This window comes from Cucumis sativus, chromosome 2, assembly GCF_000004075.3.
Source record: "Cucumis sativus cultivar 9930 chromosome 2, Cucumber_9930_V3, whole genome shotgun sequence".
Classification (NCBI taxonomy): domain Eukaryota; kingdom Viridiplantae; phylum Streptophyta; class Magnoliopsida; order Cucurbitales; family Cucurbitaceae; genus Cucumis; species Cucumis sativus.
The window spans coordinates 22,526,311-22,554,006 of record NC_026656.2 but is presented as its reverse complement, the minus strand read 5'-3'; the positions used below and the strand labels follow the sequence as shown (position 1 = coordinate 22,554,006).

General features: G+C 33.4%; 5 protein-coding genes across 9 annotated transcripts; 3 read left to right on the top strand and 2 right to left on the bottom strand.

Annotated features, from left to right (window-relative positions):
- The first annotated feature begins 1,652 nt into the window (after positions 1-1,652).
- LOC101212375 lies at positions 1,653-2,500 on the top strand. Its single transcript, XM_011651650.2, has one exon. The coding sequence runs from the start codon at positions 1,952-1,954 to the stop codon at positions 2,159-2,161; it is 210 nt and encodes a 69-aa protein (XP_011649952.1). The 5' UTR covers positions 1,653-1,951; the 3' UTR covers positions 2,162-2,500.
- A 3,871-nt stretch (positions 2,501-6,371) lies between these two features.
- Positions 6,372-7,700, bottom strand: LOC101212622 (probable WRKY transcription factor 75). Its single transcript, XM_004138576.3, has 2 exons — positions 7,382-7,700; positions 6,372-7,148 (listed from the first exon to the last, which is right to left on the bottom strand). Exons 1-2 carry the CDS (start codon positions 7,654-7,656, stop codon positions 6,959-6,961), a joined length of 465 nt encoding a protein of 154 aa, XP_004138624.3. The 5' UTR covers positions 7,657-7,700; the 3' UTR covers positions 6,372-6,958.
- A 2,553-nt stretch (positions 7,701-10,253) lies between these two features.
- LOC101212858 (ABC transporter I family member 11, chloroplastic) lies at positions 10,254-16,251 on the top strand. Of its 3 annotated transcripts, none has more exons than XM_011651646.2 (11): positions 10,254-10,430; positions 10,514-10,571; positions 10,810-10,884; positions 11,250-11,301; positions 11,432-11,565; positions 13,472-13,586; positions 13,692-13,778; positions 14,195-14,243; positions 14,730-14,814; positions 15,486-15,593; positions 15,734-16,251. In XM_011651646.2, exons 1-10 carry the CDS (start codon positions 10,340-10,342, stop codon positions 15,562-15,564), a joined length of 825 nt encoding a protein of 274 aa, XP_011649948.1. In that variant the 5' UTR covers positions 10,254-10,339; the 3' UTR covers positions 15,565-15,593; positions 15,734-16,251. The 3 variants fall into 3 exon arrangements, with proteins under 3 accessions (XP_011649948.1, XP_004138625.1, XP_031737255.1); XM_004138577.3 differs by having other exon boundaries at positions 10,255-10,430; positions 10,805-10,884; XM_031881395.1 differs by lacking the exon at positions 10,514-10,571 and having other exon boundaries at positions 10,259-10,430.
- Positions 16,252-20,096: 3,845 nt separating this feature from the next.
- LOC101213097 (ACT domain-containing protein ACR6) lies at positions 20,097-22,930 on the top strand. Its single transcript, XM_011651645.2, has 7 exons — positions 20,097-20,526; positions 20,821-20,866; positions 20,966-21,080; positions 21,163-21,230; positions 21,345-21,944; positions 22,041-22,145; positions 22,227-22,930. The coding sequence occupies exons 1-7, from the start codon at positions 20,480-20,482 to the stop codon at positions 22,566-22,568; spliced, it is 1,323 nt and encodes a 440-aa protein (XP_011649947.1). The 5' UTR covers positions 20,097-20,479; the 3' UTR covers positions 22,569-22,930.
- Positions 22,931-23,475: 545 nt separating this feature from the next.
- Positions 23,476-26,884, bottom strand: LOC101213818 (pentatricopeptide repeat-containing protein At5g14080). Of its 3 annotated transcripts, none has more exons than XM_011651643.2 (2): positions 24,685-26,881; positions 23,476-24,210 (listed from the first exon to the last, which is right to left on the bottom strand). In XM_011651643.2, the coding sequence occupies exons 1-2, from the start codon at positions 26,336-26,338 to the stop codon at positions 23,942-23,944; spliced, it is 1,923 nt and encodes a 640-aa protein (XP_011649945.1). In that variant the 5' UTR covers positions 26,339-26,881; the 3' UTR covers positions 23,476-23,941. The 3 variants fall into 3 exon arrangements, 2 of the variants coding, with proteins under 2 accessions (XP_011649945.1, XP_011649946.1); XM_011651644.2 differs by having other exon boundaries at positions 24,027-24,210; positions 24,689-26,884; XR_968789.2 differs by having other exon boundaries at positions 24,075-24,210; positions 24,433-26,884.
- Between the last annotated feature and the right edge of the window lie 812 nt (positions 26,885-27,696).

Genomic DNA, 27,696 nt, shown 5'->3' with positions numbered 1-27,696 from the left:
TGCATCCAAACGTAGAGCTCCTAGAAACAATAGAGTTAAAGAGAAGACAAACTATATTGAAGATAAAAGTTAATAATGTGGCACATTGTTGATGACTTGTACAAATAGCGAATGGAGCAAAGATAATACATGGTACTTGGACAACGGGGAAAGCAATCATATGTGGAGTAAAAAGCATGTTTGTGAAGCTTGATGAATCGGTGAGTGGTAATGTAACCTTTGGTGATGAATGCAAGGTAGAAGTAAAAGGAAGAGGTAACATTCTCATCCGATTAAAGAATGGTGAGCAACAACTTATTTCAAATGTCTATTATATGCCAAATATAAAAAGTAATATATATATATATATATATATATATATATATATATATATATATATATATATATATATATATATATATATATATTATATATAATATATCTCGAGTCTGGGGAAACTCTTAGTGAAAGGTTATGACCTTCAATTAAAAGATAATAACCTTTCAATAAAGGATAATGCAAGTATTTTGATTGTTAAAGTGCCAATGACCAAAACCAGGATGTTTGTACTCGAACACTCAAAATGACATTGCAAAGTGCTTCAAGATGTGTTACAAAAATGCATCTTGGCAAGTCTGACATCTTTGATATGGACATCTCAATTTTGGGAGGATTAGAGTCATTTTCCAAGAATAACATGGGGAGAGGACTATATACCTTAAATAAGTCGGTTCGATATCAAGGGTGCGAAGGATGTCTACTTAAAAAGCAATTCAAGAAAAGCTTCTCAAAGGAGTCATACTCAATAGCTTAAAGACCTTTAGAACTCATTGACACAAATGTGTGCGAACCAATCAAGTCAAACTCACTTGGTAAGAGTAACTATTTTCTTCTATTCATTGATGATTTTTTAAGAAAAACATAGATGTTTTTCTTGAAGCATAAGTCAAAAGTGTTCAAGAATTTCAAGAAGTTCAAATTCCTCGTAGAGAAAGAAAGTAGTGATATGTTGATCAAGACCATGAAAGATGTGATCGGAGATCAAGAACTTACATTAAATGAATTCCAAAAATATTGTGAGGACCATGGAATTCATCGACTTTTAGTAGTGTCGAGATCCTCTCAACAAAATAGAGTATCAGAGAGGAAGAATAAAACCAATTTTGACATAATAAGAAGTATGCTTAAAAACAAAAAAATTACCCAGAGCTTTGGACACAAGTAGTAGCATGTGCGATCTACCTATTCAAATGATCTCTAACAAGAAAGAGTATATGGAAAAACACCACAAGAAGCATGAAGTGAAAAGAAACTTGGAAGTTTCCATCTTAGAGTTTTTGGAAGCATTGCTCATGTGTATATACCATATTGAAAAAGAAACAAGTTTGATGATAAAAGTGAAAAATACATCTTTGATAAAACAATAAAACATTTAATATTTGTGCTTCGAGAAGTTTCTCCAGTTAAGAACTAAATGAACAGAAAAAGGAATAGTAAATAAATATAGCAGCAATAACATAAGACATTGTTAACCTAGTTCGATGACACAACATCTATGTCGGGGGCTTTGACCCGAGATCAGAGAATTTGTATTTATTTGAGATATGAATCATAGTTAAGTAGAGAATTTACAAAAGATGAAGAACCATATTTGAATCCATGATCACATGTGATATGATAAAGATGAAGAGTTCCATACAACAACAAACAAACTCCATGAAAAAGAAATTGAACTAATCCCAACTTCACATTAAACCTCCACGCCGGCGGCCTCAAAGAGACAAATCCCATCACTCTCAACGGAGCTCGTGAGTATCGAATCGGATCGGCATTAAGTAATTTGTCATTTCCTTTAACAGGGAGCCTCGAAACGGCCAACAAATCCCAATTCCCATTTATTTATACACAAACCTCTCGATTCTAAATCCCATTAGAATCAAATCAAACCTGGTTGTTTTTTAGAAAAATAAAAATGGGGGATTGGGCCCCTGTTCTAATAGCTGTTATACTGTTCGTAGTTCTTAGCCCCGGCGTTCTGTTTCAGCTTCCTGGAAATGACAGAGTTGTGCAGTTCATCAACATGCAAACCAGTGCCATCTCCGTCTTCGTTCACTCCATCTTTTTCTTTGGCCTCATCACTATCTTTGTCATCGCCATTGACGTCCATATTTCCTCTGGATAAAAGTTAAAACTAACCCCCCTCCCCCATCTTCTCTCTGTTTTCTTTAAAATCCTCTGTTTTTTGTTCTTCTTGTTCCTTTTTTTTCCTCTCCATCAATTCTTCCTAGTCGTTGTGTATTTTTCAGTTTAACAATTATAGCAGGGATAGGCGATCAAACTCTCCATTTCTAAGATGATAATGTCAATTACTCTTAAGCTAAGCTTATTTTAGTTATTTACTAAAAACATTTGCTGCTCAGAGAGTTGTACAATAAAAATTTGTAGTATGTCAATCTATTACAAACTTTATTTGTTCTTACCTTTTTACTATTAAGAAAAATGATGTGCATGAAGTTAGATCCACTACTAGATGGTTGCACTTGTACTGCTTTCTTGTTTACAATAGGAAACACTTTTTTTTTTTACGTGTAAGAGAGATGATTTAGTTTTCTTATTGTTCATTGTTTAAGAGAAGTACCACTCATATGTTGTCTACGCATTTAAACCCAAACAATGGTTGCATATTTATGCCTTTGTAGAGGGTATGGATGTGAAGTCATCGAACATGGTGGAGCACGTAATGTTGGTTGAATGGGCATTCAATTCGAAAGTAAAGTTTAGGTTGGATTAAAAAAATGATGAATCCAAAAAAGAATTTGTATTTCAATTATTAAGAACTTCAACAGAGCATGAGTTACACCTTCTATTATCAAAATAAGTATTATGCTTTATTAATTGTTAGGCTGTTCACTCTGGTAGTGTATATATAAAAATATGAGAGTGAATCAAATGATTCCACATTGGTCAAATTAGTCTTTGGAACTTAATATTAAACAAACTGATTCCACATATTGATCATTACTCTTCAACATGCCACCTAGTTAAACTACTTTTTGAAGAAAAGAAAAAAAAAGGCAGAATAAAGTGTCAATATAATTGAGTCTATAAGTTTCAGATTCTTTAACTCTGTTACATATTTAATATCACGATAGATTAAACAATTCCACCCCGTGTAAAGTATTCACTTTCATAATTTTAAGAAAGAAAACTATTAGTAATTACAAGTTAACTAAAGAAGACAAGTAACGCCTTCTTTTCTTAAAGGTCGAAAGTTTGATCCCTATCTTTAAATATTATTGTATTTGCACTAAGAAGATGATAGCTACATAATTGTTGAACTATTTTGTCATACATATCAATTTATCAAGCCTTCAAGTTTAAAGCGTTCTTGCACGGATGATATGTACAAAGAGGCCTTCCGATCAATATGCTCATCCACGCCAACACCATAAAGGTTCCACAAGGTGGCCTCGTGAACATTATTCATGGCTTGATCGTGAACAACTCGATGATTTGATGGAGCCATCAGTGCCCTTTCTTGATGATGAACCGTAAACGAAATATGACTCGAGCATAGTGAAGCATTCGACGTGGTGGGTGTGATCTTTGATCTGCTGCCTGTCATAGCTTCGCCATGGAGAGGACCAACCATGCCTTTCACAAGACCTCTTGCTCTGCATCTTGAATCCATTATTTTTCTTATAGTTAAGTTTTGTGTTTTGAATGTGTGTTATGTTTCCAAGTGGGGAATGGGCTAGCTATTTATATATATGTGAAGGAGGAAGTGATATTTAATTGTCATCTGATTCATTAACAAAAAAGAGATGGATATGAGAGAATTTTTCACTGTATTCTAGTGGTGACCCACCAGAGGAAAAAACAAATATCTAAGAGCATAATATTCAAAGATTAATGTTCTTAAAAAGATATATTGGTAAGATATGGATAGAGACCTTAGTCTTTTATACTAAGAAACCCAATATAGAGTTAATGGCAATTTCCCCTTTTCATTTCTTTATGAATTTTATAAGGATTTAATGGAATATGATTAAAGGCCAAATTGAAGATTAAGTTTTTAATCTCTTCATTAATAATAATATTTTTTTGATTAATTTGTGGTGTGGAGAATCCAGTGTTTTAGATAATGACCTTCTTCCACATGTTAACTCTTCATTTTCCCTTCCTAATAAGGTAAAATAGTTGCCCTTTATGCCAAAACAATGCTCTTTTTCTGATGAGTCTTTATCAACTTTCAACTTGGATTCATGATTAAAAATCCGATTGGTAATTAATCCAAAGTTGATAGTTTCTAGATGGATCATTTTATAACATGAGATTAATAGACCCTCTCTTTCAACCTCAATGAATGATTGGTGATATTAGATCGATTATGAATAATATTTTGTTGTAGTAAATATTTTATTTTATTTTGCTTTTATATTTTAAAAACTAACCCTAGTTTTTAATTGAACTTTTATTGTTTTTCTTAAGAAAAAAAAAGGTGTATTTTTGCTTGGTTTGGAAGCAAAAGGTTTGTACCCTGGTTGGCATCTTAATTAAATTAAAGTAATGTTTCAATGTTTTCTTCTATGCTTAAGGTTCAACTTTCCTTCTCCCTTTTATTTCTTTTCTATTTTCTTCATTTCTACATATCTGATTTTTTAAACTTAAGTAATAGTTTCATTTAAATTAAAGTACTCTATGGTTGATATTCAATGATTATATCAATTCTCAAGTAACAATTAATATGATTTGATTATTGTTGTGAGGGAGCTGGAAGCACGAGTGTGTTGTTTGTTAATCAAGGTTACATTAAGAGTGCCTTATGAGCAGTTTTAGAGATAAACTAATGCGTATTATTAATGATATATGTGAGCCGTTACATCAAATTTTAGGTTGATTTAAGATTTCATGTGAGTATTTCATTTTGAGAAGTGACTCTTCACAACCACTTTTCATGTGCATTAATTGACGACTACTTACCCTAAATATCTGCTCTTAAGAATCTATAACAGTAGAAGCATATTGTTGACTCTTCCACTGATGAGTCTCATGGCTTAAATGAAGTCATCTCATGGTAGCACAAAAGTGTATATCATGGCGTAAACAAAGTTGTTTCCTAAATCAATACTCTAATTAATTGATGAACTCAATTGTACTCAAATCTTTCATGGATGGAAATGCAAGATATTTACATATACTTTATTTTAGGCCACGTTTATCAAACCACAATGAAAATGAATGTAATTATAATAGAATTTCGCATTTATGGATCAATGGTAATAAGTATCAATTGCAAATGTAACTGGATTGTGTTTGGTTGAGTTTTTTACTTAAAATTACAAATTTTGTCAAAATTACTGTTACCGTTACCCCTGCTCTTCTGCTATGTAATATTTGTTGGAACTTTAATTGATTCTAGGTGTGGTTTGGAGGCAGCTTTGACCCTGAGAAAGCCATTGCTTGAACGATTTCTTATAATTGTTGTCATTGACGTCATTATTTCTAAGTCTAAGAGCAACCATCAGATCAGCTAGCTTAAACGAGCTGTTGAACTTAGGATATTGCTTCAATTTTTTTGAATCTTTTGAAATTACTTTGGTAATCGATTAAATTTTTTCTATATTTCTTCTGTCATGAAATGTTTTAAAGTTTGCTTAATCTTGTTAGCTACTTTGCAGGTATGCTTTTACAATTTCAAACCACTAGTTTTGTTTGTTCTAGTCCTCGGCCCCATTTGTCTTTCCAATCATATCTAAAGATTTCTTATTAAGAATTCTTTGGTGGGTTTGGACTGTTTAACTATTCATTCACTTTCTGGGAACTCAAGGTAATACTAAAAGGGAATTCTTGCTCAATGGTTTGGTTTATGCGTAGTTAAACTGATTCAAACTTCAAATTTAAAGCTTAAATTGCTGGAGTAACTAATTTTATTTTTGAAATTACTAGGATCAAGTGCTTCTTATAAGTATGCAACAGAAGCTTGATGATGTATGTAATCAAGTGAATCCTGTTAAGGATCAATCTAGAACTGAAAATGACATGGCTTTCAAAAAGAATGTTGACTTGGCAGATTCTGAGGCCTTTAGGAATGATAAATCAAATTCTTGAGGCATAAATACAAATTCCTAGTAGACCAAAATTGATTTCAATATGCTATATTTTTGTAACAATATATTTTCTTAAAGAAAAATTGTAAAAAAAAAATTACAATAAATTTTATCTTTGAATAATTTTGTTTTATACTTTGTAAACACCTTTCATTTTTTTTTTACATATTCTTTAATTTTTTTACATGTAAGCTTTAAAAGTACAAGCAGACTGCAAATTTTTGTTAAAAAGTTAAACAAAACCTTAACAAAATAAAATAAAAGTTAAACAAATTGTTAATATGGACATCAAAATTCAAACCCTTCAAATTCATAGATATTTCATCCTATTTTAATCGATATTTTGATCATGGCTTAAGAACTATACAAAAAAAAAAAAAAAGAACTTCAATAATAAAACAGAAATAAGAAGAAGACGTTTGAAGTGGCAAGGAAGAATATTGAGGAGGTGAATGATGATGGAATAGAGATAAGTAAATGAAGCATCCTCTTCTTCATTATTCCTGATTGTAGAACTGAAAATGAAACTGCATGAACTTTTCTTTCTTTTTATTTGGACTTGATTGCTCTTGGATTTAGATGGATGTTTTGCTGAAACACTCTTAGATTTATGTCTTATGGTTGATGAAGTTCGAAAAAATGTATAATAGGCTTCCAACTTTTCAACTTTAGATCAAATACATTATTTCTAGGGTTACAATTTTGATGTTTCTTATATACACAAAATGTTATATGAAATATGAAAAAATGATTTTGTCTTTAATAAGTTGATTTTTTCAAGAATGAAGACCAAGGGGTCAACCATTAATGAGTATAAAAGTTGTGTTGAGAAGTAAATTAATAAAATGAAATATAATTAAAAGGGGGATTTAAAAGGAAGAAGAAGAAGAAGGGTAAATATGCATATGGGTCAAGATATTTTGAAAGGAATCATGAGGTTTTTCAATAGGATGGGAATGAACTCCTTCATACGTTGTCAATACAACTCCTTCATCATTTGTTAGCCTTTGAATTTGCTTCTTCACTTTGCAGCCTTCATTCGAACACTTGTAATAGCTCCTATATATATATATATATATTCATAAATCTCATCGTTTAATTTTAAGATGATGTCAACTTGAACATAACTCAACTAGTTAAGACATATATCTTCGTTAAAAAATATTTGAATTTCTCACCCTGTGGAGAGTTATACCCTTTAAGTTCATATTCAATATATAATCAACAGTAGCTTGATCAAAAAAACGAATTGAGAAAGAAGAAATTGAAATAAATAATTAAAAGATGAGGACCTGGGAAACTTGTTGTTCTTAACAGCCTTTTGACCATATTTTCTCCAACGATAGCCATCATCAAGAACATCAACTTGGCTCCTCGTTTCAAATGCAAATCTCCTTTTTCTTATCTTCTTCTTCTTCTTCAATTCCCCTCCAGACTCTTCACTTTTCACTTTTTTCAAACTTCTTTCTTCTTCCAACTCATCATCCTCCTCCTCGTCCATAGCTAATGAGTTGTGGAAGAAACTGGATGAGGAAGTTGGGAAGAAGTTTTTATAACTATTATCCATACATTAGTAGTAGTAATAATAATAATAATAATTTGAAGAGTTGGGGGGATGAATGAATTAATAAATACATAACAAGTTAAAATGGAAGAAGCTAATTAGAGAGGTAGGTGTATCGTAGAGGACACGAAACATGTTCATTTGGTCAAACTTCGTGGATTTATTTGCTGGCGACTTTGCTTTATCTTCCTCACCATCATCATTTCATTTTATTTTCATTTCAATTTAAAAAACCCACCTCTTTCCATATCCATCCATCACACACTGATCATCTACACAAACCCTAATTCATATATATCATACTATAAACACCATTTGTTGTGGAAAGCCCTGTGACTCAAAGCTTCAAAACAGTATAATCTCATCACTCCACCCCACCTTAAGGAAAGCAGTATTTTCTCTGTGCTAATTAGTTATACTAAACACTTTGTACACTAACTTAGTCATTAAAGTGTATAAATAGGGATGGCTATATGTAGATCTAAAAACAAAAACTGAGATATGTGTCAAAGTGTTGGTGGAGTTTAGATATGAATAAAGATATATCTCATTGAGAGAAAATGGTTGGTAATTAGAGGAAATAGATAGAAATGAGGTTCGAGAAGGCACGTGAAGTAGAAGATTGAAAGAAATAGGCATTGATTAGCTCCTTCAGCAGCCCACCCGGCCTCCAAATTTCAACATGAATTGGAAAATTTATTATCATCATCATTATTATTATTGACTAATTTCTAACAAATAATTAATATTATTCATGGTCTCTTTCTTGGACCCTTGACTTTAATTTACTTAACAAGGAAGGAGCAGTTTGGCAACTTGTAATTAAATAGATTTATTATTCCCTTATTTATGTTAAATTCACAATTCACACCTCCATAATTTTTTTAATAATAATTATCAATTCAATTTTGTACTTTAAAATAAATTAACAACAAATTTGAAAAAAATATAAAAGTTGATACAAATTACGCCTAAAATTGAATTAGGTGTATCACACTATCAAATATATAATAATGAATCTTAGGTATAGTTTTCAAATCAAATAAATTAATAAGAGGATTATATGTAGAGAGAGATGGAGATGGTGACTTTGTTTGAAAATTTTAATGCATTTGGTTGACTAAAACTATATGGAGGAATTTAGTTATGACTAATATATTTTGGTGGAGAATTCAGATTTTATTTTATGTGTTTTTAGGTTCATCGAATCCGGTATATATGTATTTGGCAAATTGTTTTCTTTTTTCTTTTTGTATGTTTTCATTAAATACAGAATTTAAACTTTATATTTTGAAAAGCACCATTAAATTAAATACATATAAAAACATGTGGATTTTTTTTAAAAATAATGTGTTTTGTAAAAGTATTTACAAAAATAGGGTACACGACTTCCATAAATCAAAATGGTGTCGTGGACCGGGCTTACGATATCCGAGTGGAGTCGTGGACCCGGCCCACGTTTTCTGACTGGAGTCGTGTACCCGGTACACGACTCCCGTACAGCTGGCACATTTTGCCGCGTATGGTGGAAGTCGTGTACCCCGTACACGACTTCCGTACAACGAGTCAACAGTCCAGTCAACCGTAGGGTTCACGGGTGGACGTAGGGTTCAGAGGGTGTGGACACGTGTCGCGCATGCAGGAAGTCGTGTACGGGGTACACGACTTCGCCTATTTTAAAAACCCTAGAATCCCATCATTCTGCCTTCATTCCAAATCTTTTTTCCTTCCTCTCTTAATTTTTCCTCTCCCTCTTTTTCGTTCCTCCTTCCTCTTTCCTTTCCTCTTCCTTCATCTTTCATTTCCTCTTCCTTCAAGTTGTATAAATAAAAAGTTGAACTTTTTTAAATTAATTATAAATTAGAAGTTGCTAATACATGATTTAGATGTAGAAGTATTCTTAATAATATCAATATATAATATATATTTTTTAAAAGTAGAGAACCAAGTATTAAAAAAACCGTTCAAAATTCTTATAAGATATCACTAATGATATGTTTACCTTTGGTTTATTTTTTTAATTTGTTCATAATAAACATAAATTACCAAAAATTTGGCCATTTAAACAAAAACTAAAATTTTCATATATTTAAAGTTGAACATTTAAACAAAAACATAAATTTCCAACTACCCTAATTTTGAAAATACTTTTTAAAAACACATTATTTAAAAAAAAAAATCCGTCTTTCACAAATGTTTTTACCCTAAAAATAGTTAATCTTTTAAAATATAATAATTTTAAAAACAATTATTTAGGAAGTCGTGTACCCCGTACACGACTTCCGTCCACGTGGGTCAAACTCGTGCCTACGTGCAGCGAAGTGGTCAAATGTGCTGACATGTGCATTTAGGAAGTCGTGTACGGGGTACACGACTTCGTTCAATTTCATTTGGAAGTCGTGTACCCCGTACACGACTTCCTTCAATTTCAAAAAAAACACCTATTTTTGAAAATAGTTTGGGAAACAACCTTATTCTTATAATTTCTTTCCCAACAACCCTATTTTTCAAAATATTTTCATAAAACACATTATTTTTAAAAAAAATCCTTACACCAAAGAACATTACTATGTAGGTATTATGATAGATTGTGTGATTTAATTGAATCAATTTAATTGAAGCAAGTGGATTGGATTTGACCATTCTTGATCCTTCAGCTTTCATCCCATCACTCCGGTGAACACTGATGCCATGGCGAGCTTTGTTTCTGTTTCTAATTTCTTCATTACCCGAAACCCAATCCCACAGTCATATCTACCTGCTCCTCACTCCTTCAGGTATTCCAACAACCCCCACTCTTTCCTTTCATTTCCTTTTGCGAATTCGAACAACCCATCACTTTGATTTTTGGCGTTTGTAGTTCCAATTCCCGGAGAACCAATGCTCTCACTCTCAAATCCAATTACTCTTGCTTTGAAGTGAGTTACTCTCTCACAATTGTTTCCTTTCCCTGCCTGCATCCATTTATTCTCTCCCATTTACCACCTATCTCTCTTCTTCTTCTTCTTTAATTTTAATTTCAATTTCATGTTTCTAGTTGCCCTAATTCAGATTGACCCATTTCACTCCGTTTCAATTTCTGCAATTCGCTGGGTTGTTGTTGTTATTTTGAAAATTTATTCGGCTACTGAGTTTACTTTTTATCCTTAAGGTTAGGGATTTAAGCTATCGACCTCCTGGGACAGAGCATTCTCTCCTCAACGCAGTTAATTTTTCCCTTCGAGAGAAAAGGTTCAATTTGTTTCTCTGATTTAATCTGCAGTCTTCTTTAAAGTTAACTCATAGTCTCTAATGATGAGCATGGATAGCAAATTGGTTTTAAAAGTTGATGATTGAGTAAGCTTTCTTTCTGAAGCTGCCTAAAATTTTCTTTACTTCTATTCGAATAATTTATATGAAGAAGTTCAGCCTGGCTAACCTGAATCAAGTATTCAAGGAAGGACTTGTCTATTCTCCCTTATAGTAGTAATAAAGGATGTCTCATAACATATTTCTACTTTGAACTTCTTGCCTAAGATTGCTTTCTCGGTTAATTTAATGTGCACATATACCTCATGATCCTTCCCACATTTCTTTCCTTTCTGTTGATTGTGCAGTTTTGGGTTAATTTTTGGACAGAGTGGAAGTGGAAAAACTACTTTATTGCAGGTTAAGCTATTTTCTTTGAATTTTAAATGTATTAGGCTTTCCCTTATTTCTCTCATGCTCTCTTTTATCTGCTTTTCTTGTTGATTTATGGTTTATAAGCATGTTAATCTTTCTTCCTGTTCTTGTTTAGCTTCTTGCAGGTCTAAGCAAACCAACCTCAGGTTCCATTTGTGTCCAAAAGTATGATAAAGATGGCAAACCATGTCAGTCTTCTCAGCCATTAACCCCTGAGAGAGTTGGTATTGTCTTTCAGTTTCCAGAGAGGTAGCGACTAGCGTCCATTTTGGTTACCCTTTATAGAACTAATATTTTGAAACTAGTTTATAAAATCGTTCAAATATGATTATAAGAAGCATTGAAACTGCTAGGCTTCTTTAACCTCATAAATTTGTATGGTCTTTCTTTTTTCACACATCACCTCATTTTCCATTTTGCTTGCTATATATCTTGATATGAAAACCTAGAATTTAATAGTTAGGAACCCAATTGGTGAACCGCTAATATCAAATTCTAAAACCCCAAAATCAATTTGACAACAACCCCAAGGGAAGGACTAGAGTTGGATTACCTTTTGATCGAAAACGAAGAACTAGTTCCTCATTCCAAGTTCGAACACTCCACAACCAAGGTGATCAAACTTACTTAAATGTTCTTGGCATGCAACTCTGAATCAAGAATTGCAAAAAGGTAGAGATGAGACTCTGTCATCTACAAGAGGATTTATGTTGATAGAAAAGCCTTAAAACTTCAATTGTCAAGAACTTTCTTGAAACAACCTAAAGGCAAGGCTTAAATAGCCTTCCAATAAAAATCCTAATGCATTGTGAAAAAATTGAATTAACCCTATTTAAATGTTATTAAAAATGACAAAAATGGAAAATATTAAAATTACATCACAATTGTTAAGAAAAATCTAATTAATAATTTGATGCTTAATTGATTGGTTCATATCATATCTTCACTTATTTGGACGGCAAACATGTGTAGTAATAACAAATTATGTAAGAAGGACTACGTTTCGAATCTGAAAGAAGGGAACAAAGTAGCTTATTGATAAACTCTACAATTGGTCAGAAAGAATCTAGAGGAAAAATAAAAAACTTGTCAAGTAGGAAGTCTTCGAGTCACATTCATTCATTCTTGAATTTCATACTGCTCCTTACATTTCTCTGAATAAACCTTTCTGTTCTTTTCCCTTACTTTTCAAGAAAAACAAAAACCGCTAAAATGGAATTGAACTCAAGGATTCTTATTTTATTATTAAATATTGGACTTTTGTAAATGGTAGAAATCGATGTAATCTCATAAGTTACTTTCAGGCTTGCAATACCCAAGTGATCAATTTCTTCTGAAACCTTCTCACACAAACTAATTTAAGTGGATTAAAAGTTGTATTTGGGTTGGTTTCGATTATGTTAAACCTTCTTTAAGACCTGGTGGCCAGATGAACAGAAGGATCATATATGTTTTTTGGTTTTCCAAATCAGTGGACGTTTTTTCCCCTGATAAGTATACACTCTGTCTTGAGAAAAGAACTCAATAAGAATTTTCTTAGAAGGCTAGAATATTGTGGAGATTCATGAATTCAGGATTTATCAATCAACTTCACAATTCTTTTATCTTTGATTTGTTTCATGAAAGTATACTTAATGAGCAAAAGAATTACCATTATCTTCATTGAAGTCATTGACAGTCCCATATGTTTTAATAATACCTATTTTGTTCAATTTTTTATACATACACCCATTGACTATTGAAATTGTCAAATTCTATAAATTTTTTAGTTTGTGCTTATGTTGTGATGAAGCCTAAATAACTAGAAATAATATAAAATTGAAAGGTAAAATAATAAAGGAATACAATAACTCTCCAAATATTTGAGATACTTAGAACTTCTCACTCAAGATACTCTGCCTAAATCCACTTAACAATTGCCTACTTTCATCTCGTATTTTATCCAACTCCTTGACTAATGACTAATGTACTCTTACTTTGCTAAATAATATTCATAACTACTTCAATGGCATTCCTACGGTCTTGCTACTAGTATCTCCAAGTTTCCATATGATAGAAAGCAAAAATCTAACTTTATTCTTAAACTTCTTCATCATTTATAGCTTATTCTGTGATACTAGATAAGTAGCTGAAAATATTCTTTTGCTGAAGGTAGGTACTTTATCACAGACAGTGTGCTTAATGAAGTCACATTTGGCTGGCCACGGCAAAGGAGTGATTCTGATTTGAAAGAGAACCTTGCCTTGAGACTCCAAAGAGCAATTAATTGGGTAATTTTTATTTTTCACCAACAGTTGTTTACATGTTTTTATTGTTTTGTTTTAATTATTATTGCCACAATAGATTTCTTTATTCTTTTCTGTTGATGACTATAGGTGGGATTAAATGGCATAGCCTTGGACAAAGATCCTCACTCTCTTAGTGGTGGCTACAAGCGCCGCCTTGCCTTGGCAATTCAATTGGTAAGTTTAAAATAACAAAATGGACTCATGTGGGGACCTTCAATTTGTTAAGGAAAGGTAAAGATATGTTTGAATGAACTTGGGGCATTTATAATATAATTTGGATTACAAATTTTTTTACTGCAATTGTACCTTTTGTTTTTGGTCTAATCTAACATCATTTTAAAGTTAGATAAATAGAATATTTAATTATTGATGAAAAATACTGTCCACTCCACAATATTCGGGGTAGTTGGAGTATTACTATAATTACTGACTAAATAATTTCTGTTGCTGACATGGAGAAAAATATAAATGCTATTCTTCTTTTATCTGATTCTAATTCCCAAATTTTTAGTTAACATAATTCAGTATTTTATTTGTACCATTCACAATGCTTGTGTTCTTACAAGTTGAATAAATCACATCTTTTGCAGGTGCAGATCCCAGATCTGTTAATACTGGATGAGCCTCTAGCTGGTCTTGGTATGAAGATCAATTTTACGATCTTTATAAACACAATAATATTGTCTACAAAGTAAATGAGTTGAATGTACCACAAACTCGGGGATATTCAATAAAATTTCAAATTTGGAAATTCAACTAAGGAAATTCTTGATCATCATTTAATTCACATATTTCTGTTGACTTGATGGCACTTTTATCGTTGAAAAATTCCAGGAATTTAAGGACTTGACTTTTAGTATTCCATTAATTAAATCAGAGGGCAAGAATGAATAGCTTCCACTTCAAGTTGTTTTTAGTTATTCATACTTGGATTCATTTGTCCTTGGCCTTCCATTATTTTAATTACAATATCTTGAAACAAATGTTTTTTTAGAAGAATGTTTCTATCGTTTTTATAAGGACTGGTTCATATCTCTTGGTATCTTAGCATATGATGCTTTTTGAAACGTAAGATGTAATCTTGGCCTATGCTTTTTCTTACGCCCTTTCATTCTTATTTGATAGATTGGAAGGCTCGTACTGATGTCGTGAAGCTTTTAAAGAATCTAAAGAAAGAATTAACTGTACTCATTGTCAGCCATGATCTCAAGTTAGTCCCCTCTTCCAAGCTTTATTTCAACTATTAGTTCTATCCGTTGAATTTCTTGTCCCAAAAAGAAGAATCGATTCTTTCATTACATGGTCAGCTTAAATAGATTTGGTAGAGAGAAAAAATTGCCAATTTCATCCTCTGATGATACACTGATGTTATTTTGGAATCATGTTCTTAAAATTCTTTAATTGGAACAACCTTACTTGAACAATATCTGTTCTATAGGTTGTCCAGCTGTGTCCAATGGATGGAGCTCTTAATTCAACTTGGTCATAGATTTGCTATGCCTTTATGTTAGCTTTTATAACTAATGAAAAGCTGATGGGGTTTCCTTTTTTTTCTTTTTTGGTTAAGTTTTTATGGTAGTAATGATGTTGATGTATTTTCAAAAAATGATCTAGAAAATATCCTCCCCTGATTAGTTTACCATTATGTTGTGTCCATATTCCAAATGGTTGCAAGTAATTCGAAATTTGAAATTTGTCAAGCGTCAAGTTTATTGCACCAAACCTAATGCAACTGCAGTTTATTGCTTCTACCAAACCAACATCTGGCAAAGGACAAAATACAATCATTCTTTTGCCTTTCAGTTTAACCTATTCTGATTTCATTTGATAGGTTTGTTCATGTTAGTGTTCTTCACTCCTGTAATTCTATGTGCCTTTCAGAGAGTTCGCTGGCTTAGTTGACAATTCATGGAGAATGGAAATGGGCGGTGTTCTTAGAGAAGAACCTCTCCCTATTTAATTTGTAACTTCTAACCACGCGTTAATGCTGTGAGTATTATTTCCTGCTGCTACTTCTACTTTATTCTTCCATTTTTGTTCATAAAAGCATGCCAGTCTCTAAACCAAACTTGTGCTGGTATGAATTCTCCTCATTTTGATGAAACATTTCGTTTGCTTAAAATTTTCAGCATGGGACGGCATCAATTTTATGCAGTTTTATTCTTGCTTTTGCAAGTCACAGCATCAACTCAAGGACCAAAACTGTTTGGAGACTCTCACAAGCTTATGGTAACCAACCCATTTAAAATTATTGAATCTCTGTTAATTCAATAACAGTTTGAAATATTCAACAACATTTGGCAGAAACAAATTTGGTCTAAAGTCCATTTCCACATCTTACCAAACAATGTCATTACATATCTGTATTCCTCTTCAAATGAGTTGTAATGTAGAGAAGCTCAAGTTTGTTGAAATCGATAGTCGACATACATTACCATCATAGACACAACTAGTGGCCACAGTTTTGGAAGCTTGGGATTTTGGGTTCGCCTGTTTTCTGGAAATGTTTTGTAGATGATGCAATTTGAAGGTGTCATCCCACTAAATAAATTGGTTTGTTTTTACAATGATTTAGTGTGAAAAGAATAATATGGTGAGGGTTCCACTATAATTTGTATTGAGTCAATTTTCATTTATTCTTTGGCAAGTGGCTTAAAATTCCCCAATCCAACATTCTTTCCTAAGTATATTCCCAGCAGCTGATTCTATCTATACCTATGGATTGAAAAATATGTTTTTTTTTTTTTTTTGTGTGTATTTCTATTCAAAAGAATTTAGCATTATGAAAATTTTGAAAATGTTTTCTAAGGAGCTAAACTTATTTTTCGTTATTTAAAAAATAAAATAAAATTCATTCTATTTTCAGAATTTGAAAAATATTTGAGTTCAAAAGAAATGCATTTACAGATTTTTCATTCACTGTCTACTCAAATTTTGGCTGAGATGGAAACAACAAATAAATCAAATTATTGTTCATATTTTATCTAATGATTTCGATATAATTTTATCGATAAGTTGGATTACTTTTGCTTCATCTTATTAATATAATTAATGTTTTAGAGTTGTACTGTCAAGAAGACAAACCTAATTGATCATCTTGATTTTTGGCCGAGAAAATTTTGTTTCTTTTGGAGATCTTTGATCTTGTGGTAAACACTGTCTAACCCAATCCTTAGAGTGGTTGGATCAATTTAGGGTTTGGGTGTCTGTAAAGAAAAACTTTCCTACACCTAAATTGTTTGAAATCAGATTACTGTGAGAATCCAAACCTGAAGAAGATGAATTTGAAAGAACTTAGAAATCATTTGGGCCATTAAAGAATCTCTCTCACCTAAGTTCACATTATTGTACCCTATAACCTATTATTCTAAATTCTCTCAAAAGGCTTGTGGAAACCCTTTTTTGCACCTTTTAGGCCTCTTAATTTAAACGTTAATTATACTTGGTTGAAAAACAATTCAAGTTTTTTGGGTTTTTCTAAATTATTTTTGGTTTCCAAAATTATTTGTAGCTCCAACATTTTTTGAGAAAAAAGTATTCATAATTATACTTTTTCTAGAGAACTTTTTAATTATAGCAATAATAAAAGGTGGGAATATAGCACCATACGGTAATGCCAATAGAAATCTCAATTTAAAATAGATCTTTAAATCATGATGCATTCTTCTTTTTTTAGGAATACATAACGCGTGTCTTAACTAGTTGAACTAATTCAATGTATAGGGATTATTCTTAGGATATCCGTAACATATTGATATACCTAAATATGAGTGGTGAAAAAGAAAAAGGAAGGTTCCTTTTTGTATAGAGATAGCTTTCAAACACTTGCATCATCAGACAATTCATACCCTTCTTCCAAAAGAGAAAAGAAAAAATCTCCCCCTCCCTATAAAAATAGACCCATCTTTTTTTCTTCTCTTTCTTAATCCTTCTTTGTAATTTAGTTGTTGTCGAGTTTATAATAGTTTGTATTTGAGAAAATAAATAGGAAAGAGAGAGGAAGGAAAATGAAAAAGTTAAAAGAAAGAAAAATATGTAAGAAAAAAGTGTAGAAATGGGTTGGAAAGAGTATGGAGTCATTGTGAATGAGTTTCCAGCTCACACACTGCCGATTTAATTCCTAAACGCTCTTACAAAATACAATACATTTGCTCCTAACACGTCATCACCAGACAGCTCGGATTTTAGGAGATATTCCCATCATCTTGTAAGCCCACGTGTCATAATAAACAAAATCATGGGGTTCATTCTCATGTTGTGTGTTTCATCCACACCCGATTATTACTTCTCTTCTTCTCTCTCCACATTTCACCTAACAATCCAACCAAATTTTCTTTTACATTACTTTCGTATTCTTAAGATCCTTCTCATTCAAATGTGATATGATATCAATTTATTCTGGCTGTCGCGAGTTCTTCAGCCCACTAACTCATATGTGACGACGATTGTCCGACGAAGTGGATGAGCCTTCAGTCGAGTCGCATGCATTGAATCATTTGTGAGGCCAAGTCGGATTGAAAAGAAGGTTTGATCTCTATTTTGGGTAAGTTTGGAAAGCTAAGTTAAATAATGGATGAATATGAGTAGATAAAATTATTAATTTAATTTTCTTTATGTATTTGTTGGGTTTGGACTATTGTGTCCAATAAATTTTACCTAATCTCAAGGTAAGAGATTCTACTACTGGACCTTTGAACTAAATTTAAGAGACTGCATGTGTTTATAGATTATGCATTGATGGTAGCTAAAATGCATCGTTGAGATGTGTAGACGTTGGCTAATGGTACATGTTGATTATGCATGATTTATGGATTCCATGCTTTATGGACTGTTATGACTGATGATTTATGACATGTTATGTTGACTGTTACATGCTTTTAGACAATGCATGGTGTGTATGTTAACTTTCGTTGTTCGACTTTGTACTTACATGTATTGTGTTCTTACCTATGGGGCCACTCGCACAAATAGAGGTGTTCTTACGAGACCACTCGCATGATTAGGGGTGTACCTACGGATCACATACACGGTTAGGGGTCAGTTTGTGTTCATACAGGGTCATTCATACAACTAAGGGTGTTTCGACGGAATCAATTGCACGATTTAAAGGTGGTGTACCTACATATCACAAACATGATTAGGAGTGTGTATCTTGAATCACTCACACGACTAGGAGCGTTCCTACGGGACCATTCACACGATTAAAAGTACTTATACAGTCTCATTCATCCAGGTGTGCTTCATTGGACACACGACATCATTATTATGTTCTTTAACGAGGAGTTAACCGATCACCTAGTGCAACCAATAGTGGGGTCCCCTACTGGGTATATTTATACACTTACTATTTTCTACGTTTAATATTTCATACAAAAGGTAGAGAATTTGGAAAGTTGGCAAGCGACAAGACGAGCTCGTGACATGTCATATGAGGATCTCATTTTGCTTCCACATTTTCTTCATTAGTTTTCAATATCTCGTGACATGTCATACCCAAGATTGTATGTTTGTAATGTTGATAAAGAAAATGTAATTATGGTAATAAGATTATAAGTTATGGATTAGTATGGGAATGGATAGGGTGATATAATAGGTAGAATTAAGCAATTAAAAGAGTGATTGTAATTAGAAAGAAAGACACACAAGTTGATGTTTGGCCACTTTTGATATAGAAATTTGGAATCATATATAATATATATGCAATAGGATATGAAGGGTAGGATAAGAGTTTTTATTATCCCATTGTTTATCCCAAAAAATATGGAATTTTGATAATATGAAGTTAAAGAAAGTCCACGTTTGTATGTTGTTGACCAATTGCTGTTTGTTTCAAGATAAGGTGCATTTATCCCATAACATAAATCACATCTCATTTCTTTTCTATATATTTTCTCTCCTTTGTTAACGTATGTCTCGTCTGATAATTATTTGATCTTTTGCTTCTTTCAAATTAACCCTTAACTTTTCTCTCTAAAATTTGAAATGAAAAACAAATTAAACTATTCTTGTTTAGTTGAATATAATCTTTAATTGGTTTAATTAAGATAAATACCTATGATATTCCCATGGTTGAATCTCAATAGACATAAATATTAGAACTTTGATTTTAATTTAAAGATTTTTTTAAAAAAATAAAAAATTGACCAACTAAACAAAATAGATAAAATAGACAAAATTTATTAATTTTTCTATTTAGAGTAAATATTTTGTTAAATATTGAATTTTTGATAATTTCTCTTTATTTAACGTAAGAAAAATAATAATAAATTGAAGATAGAAGAAAAGAAAAATTGAGAAAAAGAAAGGATAAATAAAATGATATTTATGGGTTGGTAAAGGTTGGTTGGTGGAGTGTCCGCTGAATAATCAATCAACGGTTAATCAGATTTGTTTACTTTCCTAAATCCAACGGTTAATTAGTAAACAAACCATTAAATTTTTGTAACTATATTATGAAAAAGATGTAATGTAAAAAATGAATGAAAAAAGAAAAGAAAAGAAAAGAAAAGAAAAGGGGTAGGGTTTTAGGAGGAGGAGTAGGTCACGCTGAAAATGCCGGGAAGAAGAGCGGCAAGTGTCCGACCAAAGGCCCGAGGTTTAGATGACACGTGATCCCCAGCCCCCCTCCTCACTGGTCCCTTTATACTTCCCCCATCGCCATCCATATTACTCTCCCAACACATTTACCTTTCTCGCTTCTCCCTTCTGCCTTCTCCATCCTCCTCCATTCCTGTGCATAACACAAACTCACTCTCTATTTCTACAAATTCACGTACTACCAACCCTTCTTCTTCTTCTTCTTTTTCTTCTTCACCTTCTTTAATCGTTTCTTGGTTTAAGTTTTTGTGGGTTGTTCTTGTTGAAGCGTTTCAGCAATGGACAACGAGTACGATAAACTCATCAGGAGGTTGAACCCACCCAGGTTTTCTTCTTTCTATTAATGGGCTTTCTTTCTTTTCTTTACGAATGGAACGGATTTTGAGTTTTGATCCAGATTTTGATTTTGGGTCTTCTCGATCATCTCTTCTCTTCTTCCAATTTTCTTGGTTTTGTTGACTTCTTGGAGTAATATCTGTAATGAAAAACAGAGGTGGTTTTGGTTCATGAGCTCATGATTTAAACCTCTCTGTTTTAGTTTTACTTCAGAATGTAATTGATTTCTTCTTCTTCTGATTTGTTTTATTTTATTCATTCTCTTCTGTCTTCTCTGCTGCAGAGTTGTGATTGACAATAACGCTTGTAAGGATGCTACTGTCATCCAGGTGCTTTATTTCTAGAATTTTGATGATTTTTCATTTCTTTCTTATTCCATCATCATGGGCTAAATATTGTTGCAATCATTTTCTTCTTTTACCCATCAGGTTGACAGTATGAACAAACATGGGATTCTCTTGAAAGTTGTGCAAGTTCTCATGGATATGAACCTAATAATTACCAAAGCTTACATCTCCTCTGATGGAGGTTGGTTCATGGATGGTAAGTAGTTTTTAACCCTTCAGTTCTTTTGAATCTGAAAAGCTCAACCAATAACCACTTATGGTTTACTTTATTTTTCCAGTTTTTAATGTTATCACTTATGAGGGAAACAAAATCAGAGATCAAGAAGTGATAAACGCCATTCAAATGGTGAAGCATCTTTCCTTTCATCAATTTTATCCCTACTTTATCATAATTTCTAAACTTGTTAGGATTTGATTTTATTCTCTTCCTAAAGAGTTCTTTAATTGCTGCACAACGCAGAGGCTTGAAGCGAGTTTCGTGCCATCATTGAGGGAGTCGGTCGGTGTGATGCCCTCCGAAGATCACACCTCAATTGAGCTGTCTGGTACTGACAGGCCTGGTTTATTGTCTGAAGTTTGTGCTGTTCTTGCGGACCTTCACTGTAATGTAGTAAATGCTGATGTTTGGACACACAATAATAGGGCTGCAGCTGTAGTACATGTGACAGATGATGCCACTGGCCGAGCGATCAACGATCCCCAAAGGCTCTTAACAATCAAAGAGTTATTGTGCAATGTTCTTAGAGGGAATGGCGAGTTAAAGGAAGCTAAAATGACCCTTTCTCCTCCTGGGGTCACCAGTACAGACAGAAGGCTGCATCAGATCATGCTGGCTGATAGAGATTATGAAAGGGCTGTTAAAACCAAGCTTGAGGTTGAAGATAAGAACTTGAGACCTCATGTTACTGTCTTTGATTGCACTGAGAAGGATTATACTCTGATTACTACCAGAACTCGAGATCGGCCTAAGCTACTTTTTGATGTCCTTTGCACTTTGACAGACATGGAATATGTTGTCTTTCATGGGATGGTCGAGACTGGGAGGATGGAAGCTTTTCTGGTAATCTAAAGACCCGTTTCTTATTTAGAATTGTGTTACCATCTATGCTTTTGAATTTGGTTGTGATTTAAGGAAAACTGGTCCTTTTCTTTCCAGGAATTTTACATAAGACATAAGGATGGGTTGCCGATTAGCTCCAAAGCGGAAAGGGATAGAGTATTGCACTGTCTTGAAGCAGCCATTGAAAGAAGGGAGTCCGAGGTACAAGAGAGGCCATTATTGAGTTTCTTTTGCTTATTGTTTGAAGGTGAAGTAACTAATGTTTCGTGCCTTCCTTTGCAGGGACTTAAGCTAGAACTGTGTGCAGAAGACAGAGTTGGGCTTCTCTCAGACATCACAAGAATATTTAGGGAAAACAGCCTATGTATTAGGAGAGCAGAAATAGCCACCAAACGTGGAAAAGCAAAAGATATTTTCTATGTCACAGACATGACAGGAACCACCATCGATGCAAAAGTCGTCGAGTCCATTCGAAAACAGATTGGTGATGCCATGCTACAAGTGAAACACAACTCATGCCTCTCCGAAACACCTCCAAAGGAGATGACAGCAGGATTCTTCTTAGGGTACTTCTTCAAAGCAAGAACTTTTCAGAATTTCAAATTGATAAGATCCTATTCTTGAAAGCCAGTTGCTCTCCCCTTTGTGTGTATATTCCTTTCACAAGTAAAAAAAAAAATGCAGAGATACATGACACGTTCATTCAAGGGACAATGTAAATATATAGGAACCCTTCCTTCAGCCCTTAGAATTGAGGGTTTGGTACATCAGCTCAAATTGTAGGTAATAAACCCAGGAGAAACCGACGAAGGCAAGCTTGGTTGGAATGTTTATATATGATGCTTTTAAGAAAATTATGTGTACAGGACAGTGTAGTGTGGTAAATGCTGTTTCTACAAAAATTGTAGAAGACTGTATAGCTATAATTGTTGGCTTCAAACTTAATGGAAGTAGATGCAGAAAATGGTCCGCTTATTGTTTATCAAGTCATGTGCTTCTCAGTTACGTTAGAATCATGGATGACAAAGTCTAGTGCCTTCAATGCTAGGCAATCCATTATTTCCATTTGCACCTTACTGCGACAGCACAAGGACACTCCCAAGTTTGAATCAGAAGAGTAAAATTTGGTAGAAATAGGTAGAAAATGTATGTTTTTCCTCTTTTAAATGACCCTTCTCTTCTAAGTTTTCTGTCCTTGTTCCATATTGTACTACATGAGTTTATTATCAACCAATTTGAACATTCATTAATTGTGACGAGACGAATAGAAAATTGTTAGTAGGTAAACAACCGAAATGAAACTGACAGTTGGGGCTAAATTAGGAGCTAAATTTAAAAGTGAAGATATAAAGCACATTACTTTTTAACTTTTACATCACAAGTATAATCGGCACTTAAAGAAATAATCTAAATTCTGACTTACTATTATTTGAATATTTTGTTTAAATTATGCTATATTTACAGGGTTACTTGTTATTTTTGAAAAATGATATTTGTTGGTTATTTGATGTAAGAATTAGCACAGAGCAAGAAAAGAACGAATTAACTTATCATCATATCCAAAATTCAAGGTCAAATAATTAGCATTGCTCCTTTCATGAGTTATAATATAAACCACCCTTATGAAGTTTCAGCTAAAAAATGGATGCCTATGCACTAGGTTTGGTGCATGGTTAAATAAAAATCTTTACTTTTTGCTATAGTTCTCATGAGCATAGAGAAAGAAACAAAGAAGCAATATTGAAGATGTTACCTTGTAACACAAAATTTTCACCATTTTGTATGCCGCAATAGAACAAACAGTATCCGGTTTTCTCCTTGTAGCATTTTACTTAGTTGGTCCTCCCTCTTTTAGTAGGGGTGTTTTTGGGGCACTGATTTTTTTTATGCTCTTGTATTCTTTCAGTTCTTCTCAATAAAATTTGTTTTCGTAAAGAAAGAGTATCCGACTTGATCACATAGGATAGAATCTACTAAAGATCCTTGTCATATATTCATCAATGGCTGAAACGTGATAGTTCTTGTACTGTTTGAAGAATCTCTAAAATTGGATCTGCTTTTGGAGAGGAAGGAAGAAATGCTAATAACTCGGTGGATATAACAGACAACATTGATGGAGAAGTTTCTTGAACCCACTCTACATGCTGCTTAGCGAGTGAAACCTCTCCAGCATCTGCAAAACCTTTCAGTAAAGTTACATGAGAGTCTGGATGAGCGACGTCGCTTGCTAGACCACGGAGTAATTTTGAAGCAGCAAGGAAATGACCTGCATTTGGAATCCAGGTTAAATAAAAGCTCCATCACGAAATTAAAATGTTGAATATAAAACCAATTTTTTGTTCTACAGAAGCCTCCTTAGAACAAGAAGATGCTAGATGTGGACAATGCTAATTCAAGATAAGTGTTTGCGTAACAAAGCTGAAAATGGAGCAGTAAAAGAGATTAATTCCAACGAGAGTGATTTGGCGAAATAAAGCGAGGATCTTACAGAGTCAACAATGGCTTTGGCTGTTTATGAAGTGTGTCTAGCTAATAAAGCCAAAATGGGGGTACTCTAAGAGACAACCCTAAATAAGAGTGATCTGGCCAATAAAAGAGATGTTTGTAAAGGGTCAGCTATGGCAGTGACCAAGGGACTAGTTAACTGAGAAACAAATGACTCCAGACAGTAAGCATATATGTATAAACGTGAAACGCACAAGAATTTACATGACATATGTAACCAGGGAAAGTAACGTGCCTACTTTACACAGACACAGGATAAAGGTGCTCAGCAAGGTTGCCGCAAGATTTACATCCTGTTCAACAGACTTGCTAAAGACTTCAAAAGCAGCTTCAAGTTGTGAATCCTGACAAAGCCCTTGAAGCAGGGACGTGTAGATTGCAATGTCAGGTTCGACGTTTTTTCCAAGCATATGACTGTAAAGCACCAAAGCTTCCTCGATTTGATTGGATTTTGAAAACTTTTGAATGAGGATACTATACGTCTTCAAATTACCACAACAGCCACCAGCAAACATCTCATCCCACAGTTTCCTAGCAGGCCGAAGCAAATCTTCTCTACAACATGCTTCCAGGACAGAATTGTAAAAAGATACATCAGGGTCAAATCCATTTTTCTTCATCTCCTGCAAAACACCATAGGCCTCTTTCACCTTTCCAGCCTTGCATAAGAATGAAATTCTTAAATGATATCTATCCAAATCATTGAAGTAGTTATTTATACACAGAACTTGGAAAACTTCTAACAGTTCGTCAGTTTTTCCATGCTTGCACAAATTTCTACTCAGATTTCTTAAAGTCAGGAGAGTTGGAAACCTCCCTTTTTCAACCATGAACTTGAAGAACATAATAGCAGAGTAAGGATCAACGGAAGCCACTGACCCTATCAGCACATTAGAAACCTCTTCATCCATAGGAAAATTTCCTTTGACAATAACTTCACCTAACTCTTTAGCTTCACGTATCCGTCTCCCAGCTATTAAAACAAATAAGTACTCCTTATAATCATTAAGCCTAGGAGCTACCCCCAACTTTCTCTTCTTCTTCAGGATTTTCTCCCTGTCAACCACATTCCTTGCTGACTGAAATGCTTCTCCAAGAATCCAGTACGTCAAAAAGTCAGGCTTGCAACCCCTATTCTTAAGCTCGTCCAAAATATTTGAAGCTTCTTCAAGTCTAGATGCCTCACAGAGCCCGTGAATGATCAATGTGGCAATAACAGAACCATTGATATCCGAATTATTGGTCCTGGCACCATCTATCATGTTCAAAACTTTAACTACATCAGTATTTCTACAAATCCTCCATATAAACACACCAAATCCAAGAGTGTTAAAAGGAATAGATTTAAGAGACATTTCATCGAAAACCTTCTGGGCATGCTCAAAAAACCCATCAGAAGCGAGAGCAGCCAAAAGCGAATTACAGAGCTCGGATCCAATAATATGAGTAATTGAAGTAACCTCATTAAAAACCAAAAAAGCATCATGGGTCTTCTTGGCAATGATCAAGGAATCAATAACAGCGCGATACACTGATAAATCGAGGCCAATTTTCTGAGTTTTTACCTGTTTCAAGAGACTATGAATGGGCCCAAAATGGCGTGAAAGAGAGAGAGACTTGAGAATGGAATTGTAGGAATCGGAATTGTGGGTGAAGCCAGGTTGCTGAGAAGCCCAATTGAAGAAACCAAGAGCGAGGGAGTGATGGGAAAGAAGATGAGGGTCGATGACTTGAGAGACGAGAGATGGATTCAGCATTTGGCGAAAACCGAGTCGATGCAAATTCTGCTCCAGTGAAGGGGTCCATGATCCAGCTGGGCTTGTTTGATTTGAAATTGAAAGTATGGCTCTGCTCAATCGAGTAGCTAATTCTGGGAAATGGGGTCTCATTTCAAATGTGCGCGGGAACGAACAGCCTTTTGTTTCTGAGTTAGTTTAGTTCATTCTCGAATTGATGAAGCAAAATGAATTATGGTGAAGCTAAGGATGAATTTCATTGGGAACGTTGAATTAACCAAAAGCTTGAAAAGCATCAGGGATCCCTTGAAATGAAACAAAAGTATGAATTTCAAGAAATTTGAAAATTTTACCACTCACTGCTACTACACTTGCCGTTTACAAGTAACTTCTTAATGCTGAATTTATGCATTTTGTGTATCGCTGAATTTGAATTTCTTGTTGGTTATAATTTTAAACCAATATTTTGTTGAAATTTTCATAATCTTACATAGACCTTTTAAATCTTCACTATAATTAACATCTGCTACTTCTTACTTCTTACCTCTTACCTCTTACCTCTGGATATTCAAGTTTCCATCTCTTACGATTGAATATGCTAATACCTTCAAATTAAAGAAACTTAAAAGACAGAGATTAGCCCCCATCATTTCACTTCTTCCTTCATCTCGGTTGGAAAGCCTCAAGATTAGCCCAGGATCAAAAGTGTCAAGTGCAATATGAGTCACCAAAAACGGAGTTAAATCCCCCCCAAAAAAAAGCTATTGATTTGGAATTGACCAAAAATAATAAATCTTTGAGATACAAAAGACATATGTTACAATTGAACCACTCAATTTGATTTGCATATCCCACAACAATAATTACGATACCTGGATAAATTTTTCTTTTAGAATATGTCTTCATATGTGATATACCTTATCTTCAATTATGTAGGTTTCTTTTGCATCTGATATACCTTATTTTGAATTACATATGTCTCTTCGATATACCTTATCTTGTTTCGACAAGTATCTTATATCGCACATATCAATTAAAATCATAATGCTTGTGTGTGTTGATAGACCTTATCTTGAGTATATCACATAGGTATATTTGAACTTTAGATACATTATATTTCCAAATAATTAAAAAATAAAGTAGAGAAGAAAATATTCCCAAATAAAACGGTTAATACATCGTTGGTAATGTATAAATTTCAAAACAATTAAAATTTTCAAATAGGTTCAAATGTACAAGTTCTAATATTATGACGGATTCTCTTACAACGACTACATTTTAAGCTTTTTGAAACATTACCATAGAAAGAATCCTTATTTTTGGAGGCCTTCGCGCTGGATGTATAAATATTGGAAGCAATACATTATCATTCACATCCACACCACTCCAATCTGTATGGTTGAAGTAAACCACCATAAGTGGTAGATAATAAACTAGCACACAATAATAGTATGAAAGGAATAGATGAAGAAAAGATGATGATATTGAGATGATTTAGAGAAATATATAAA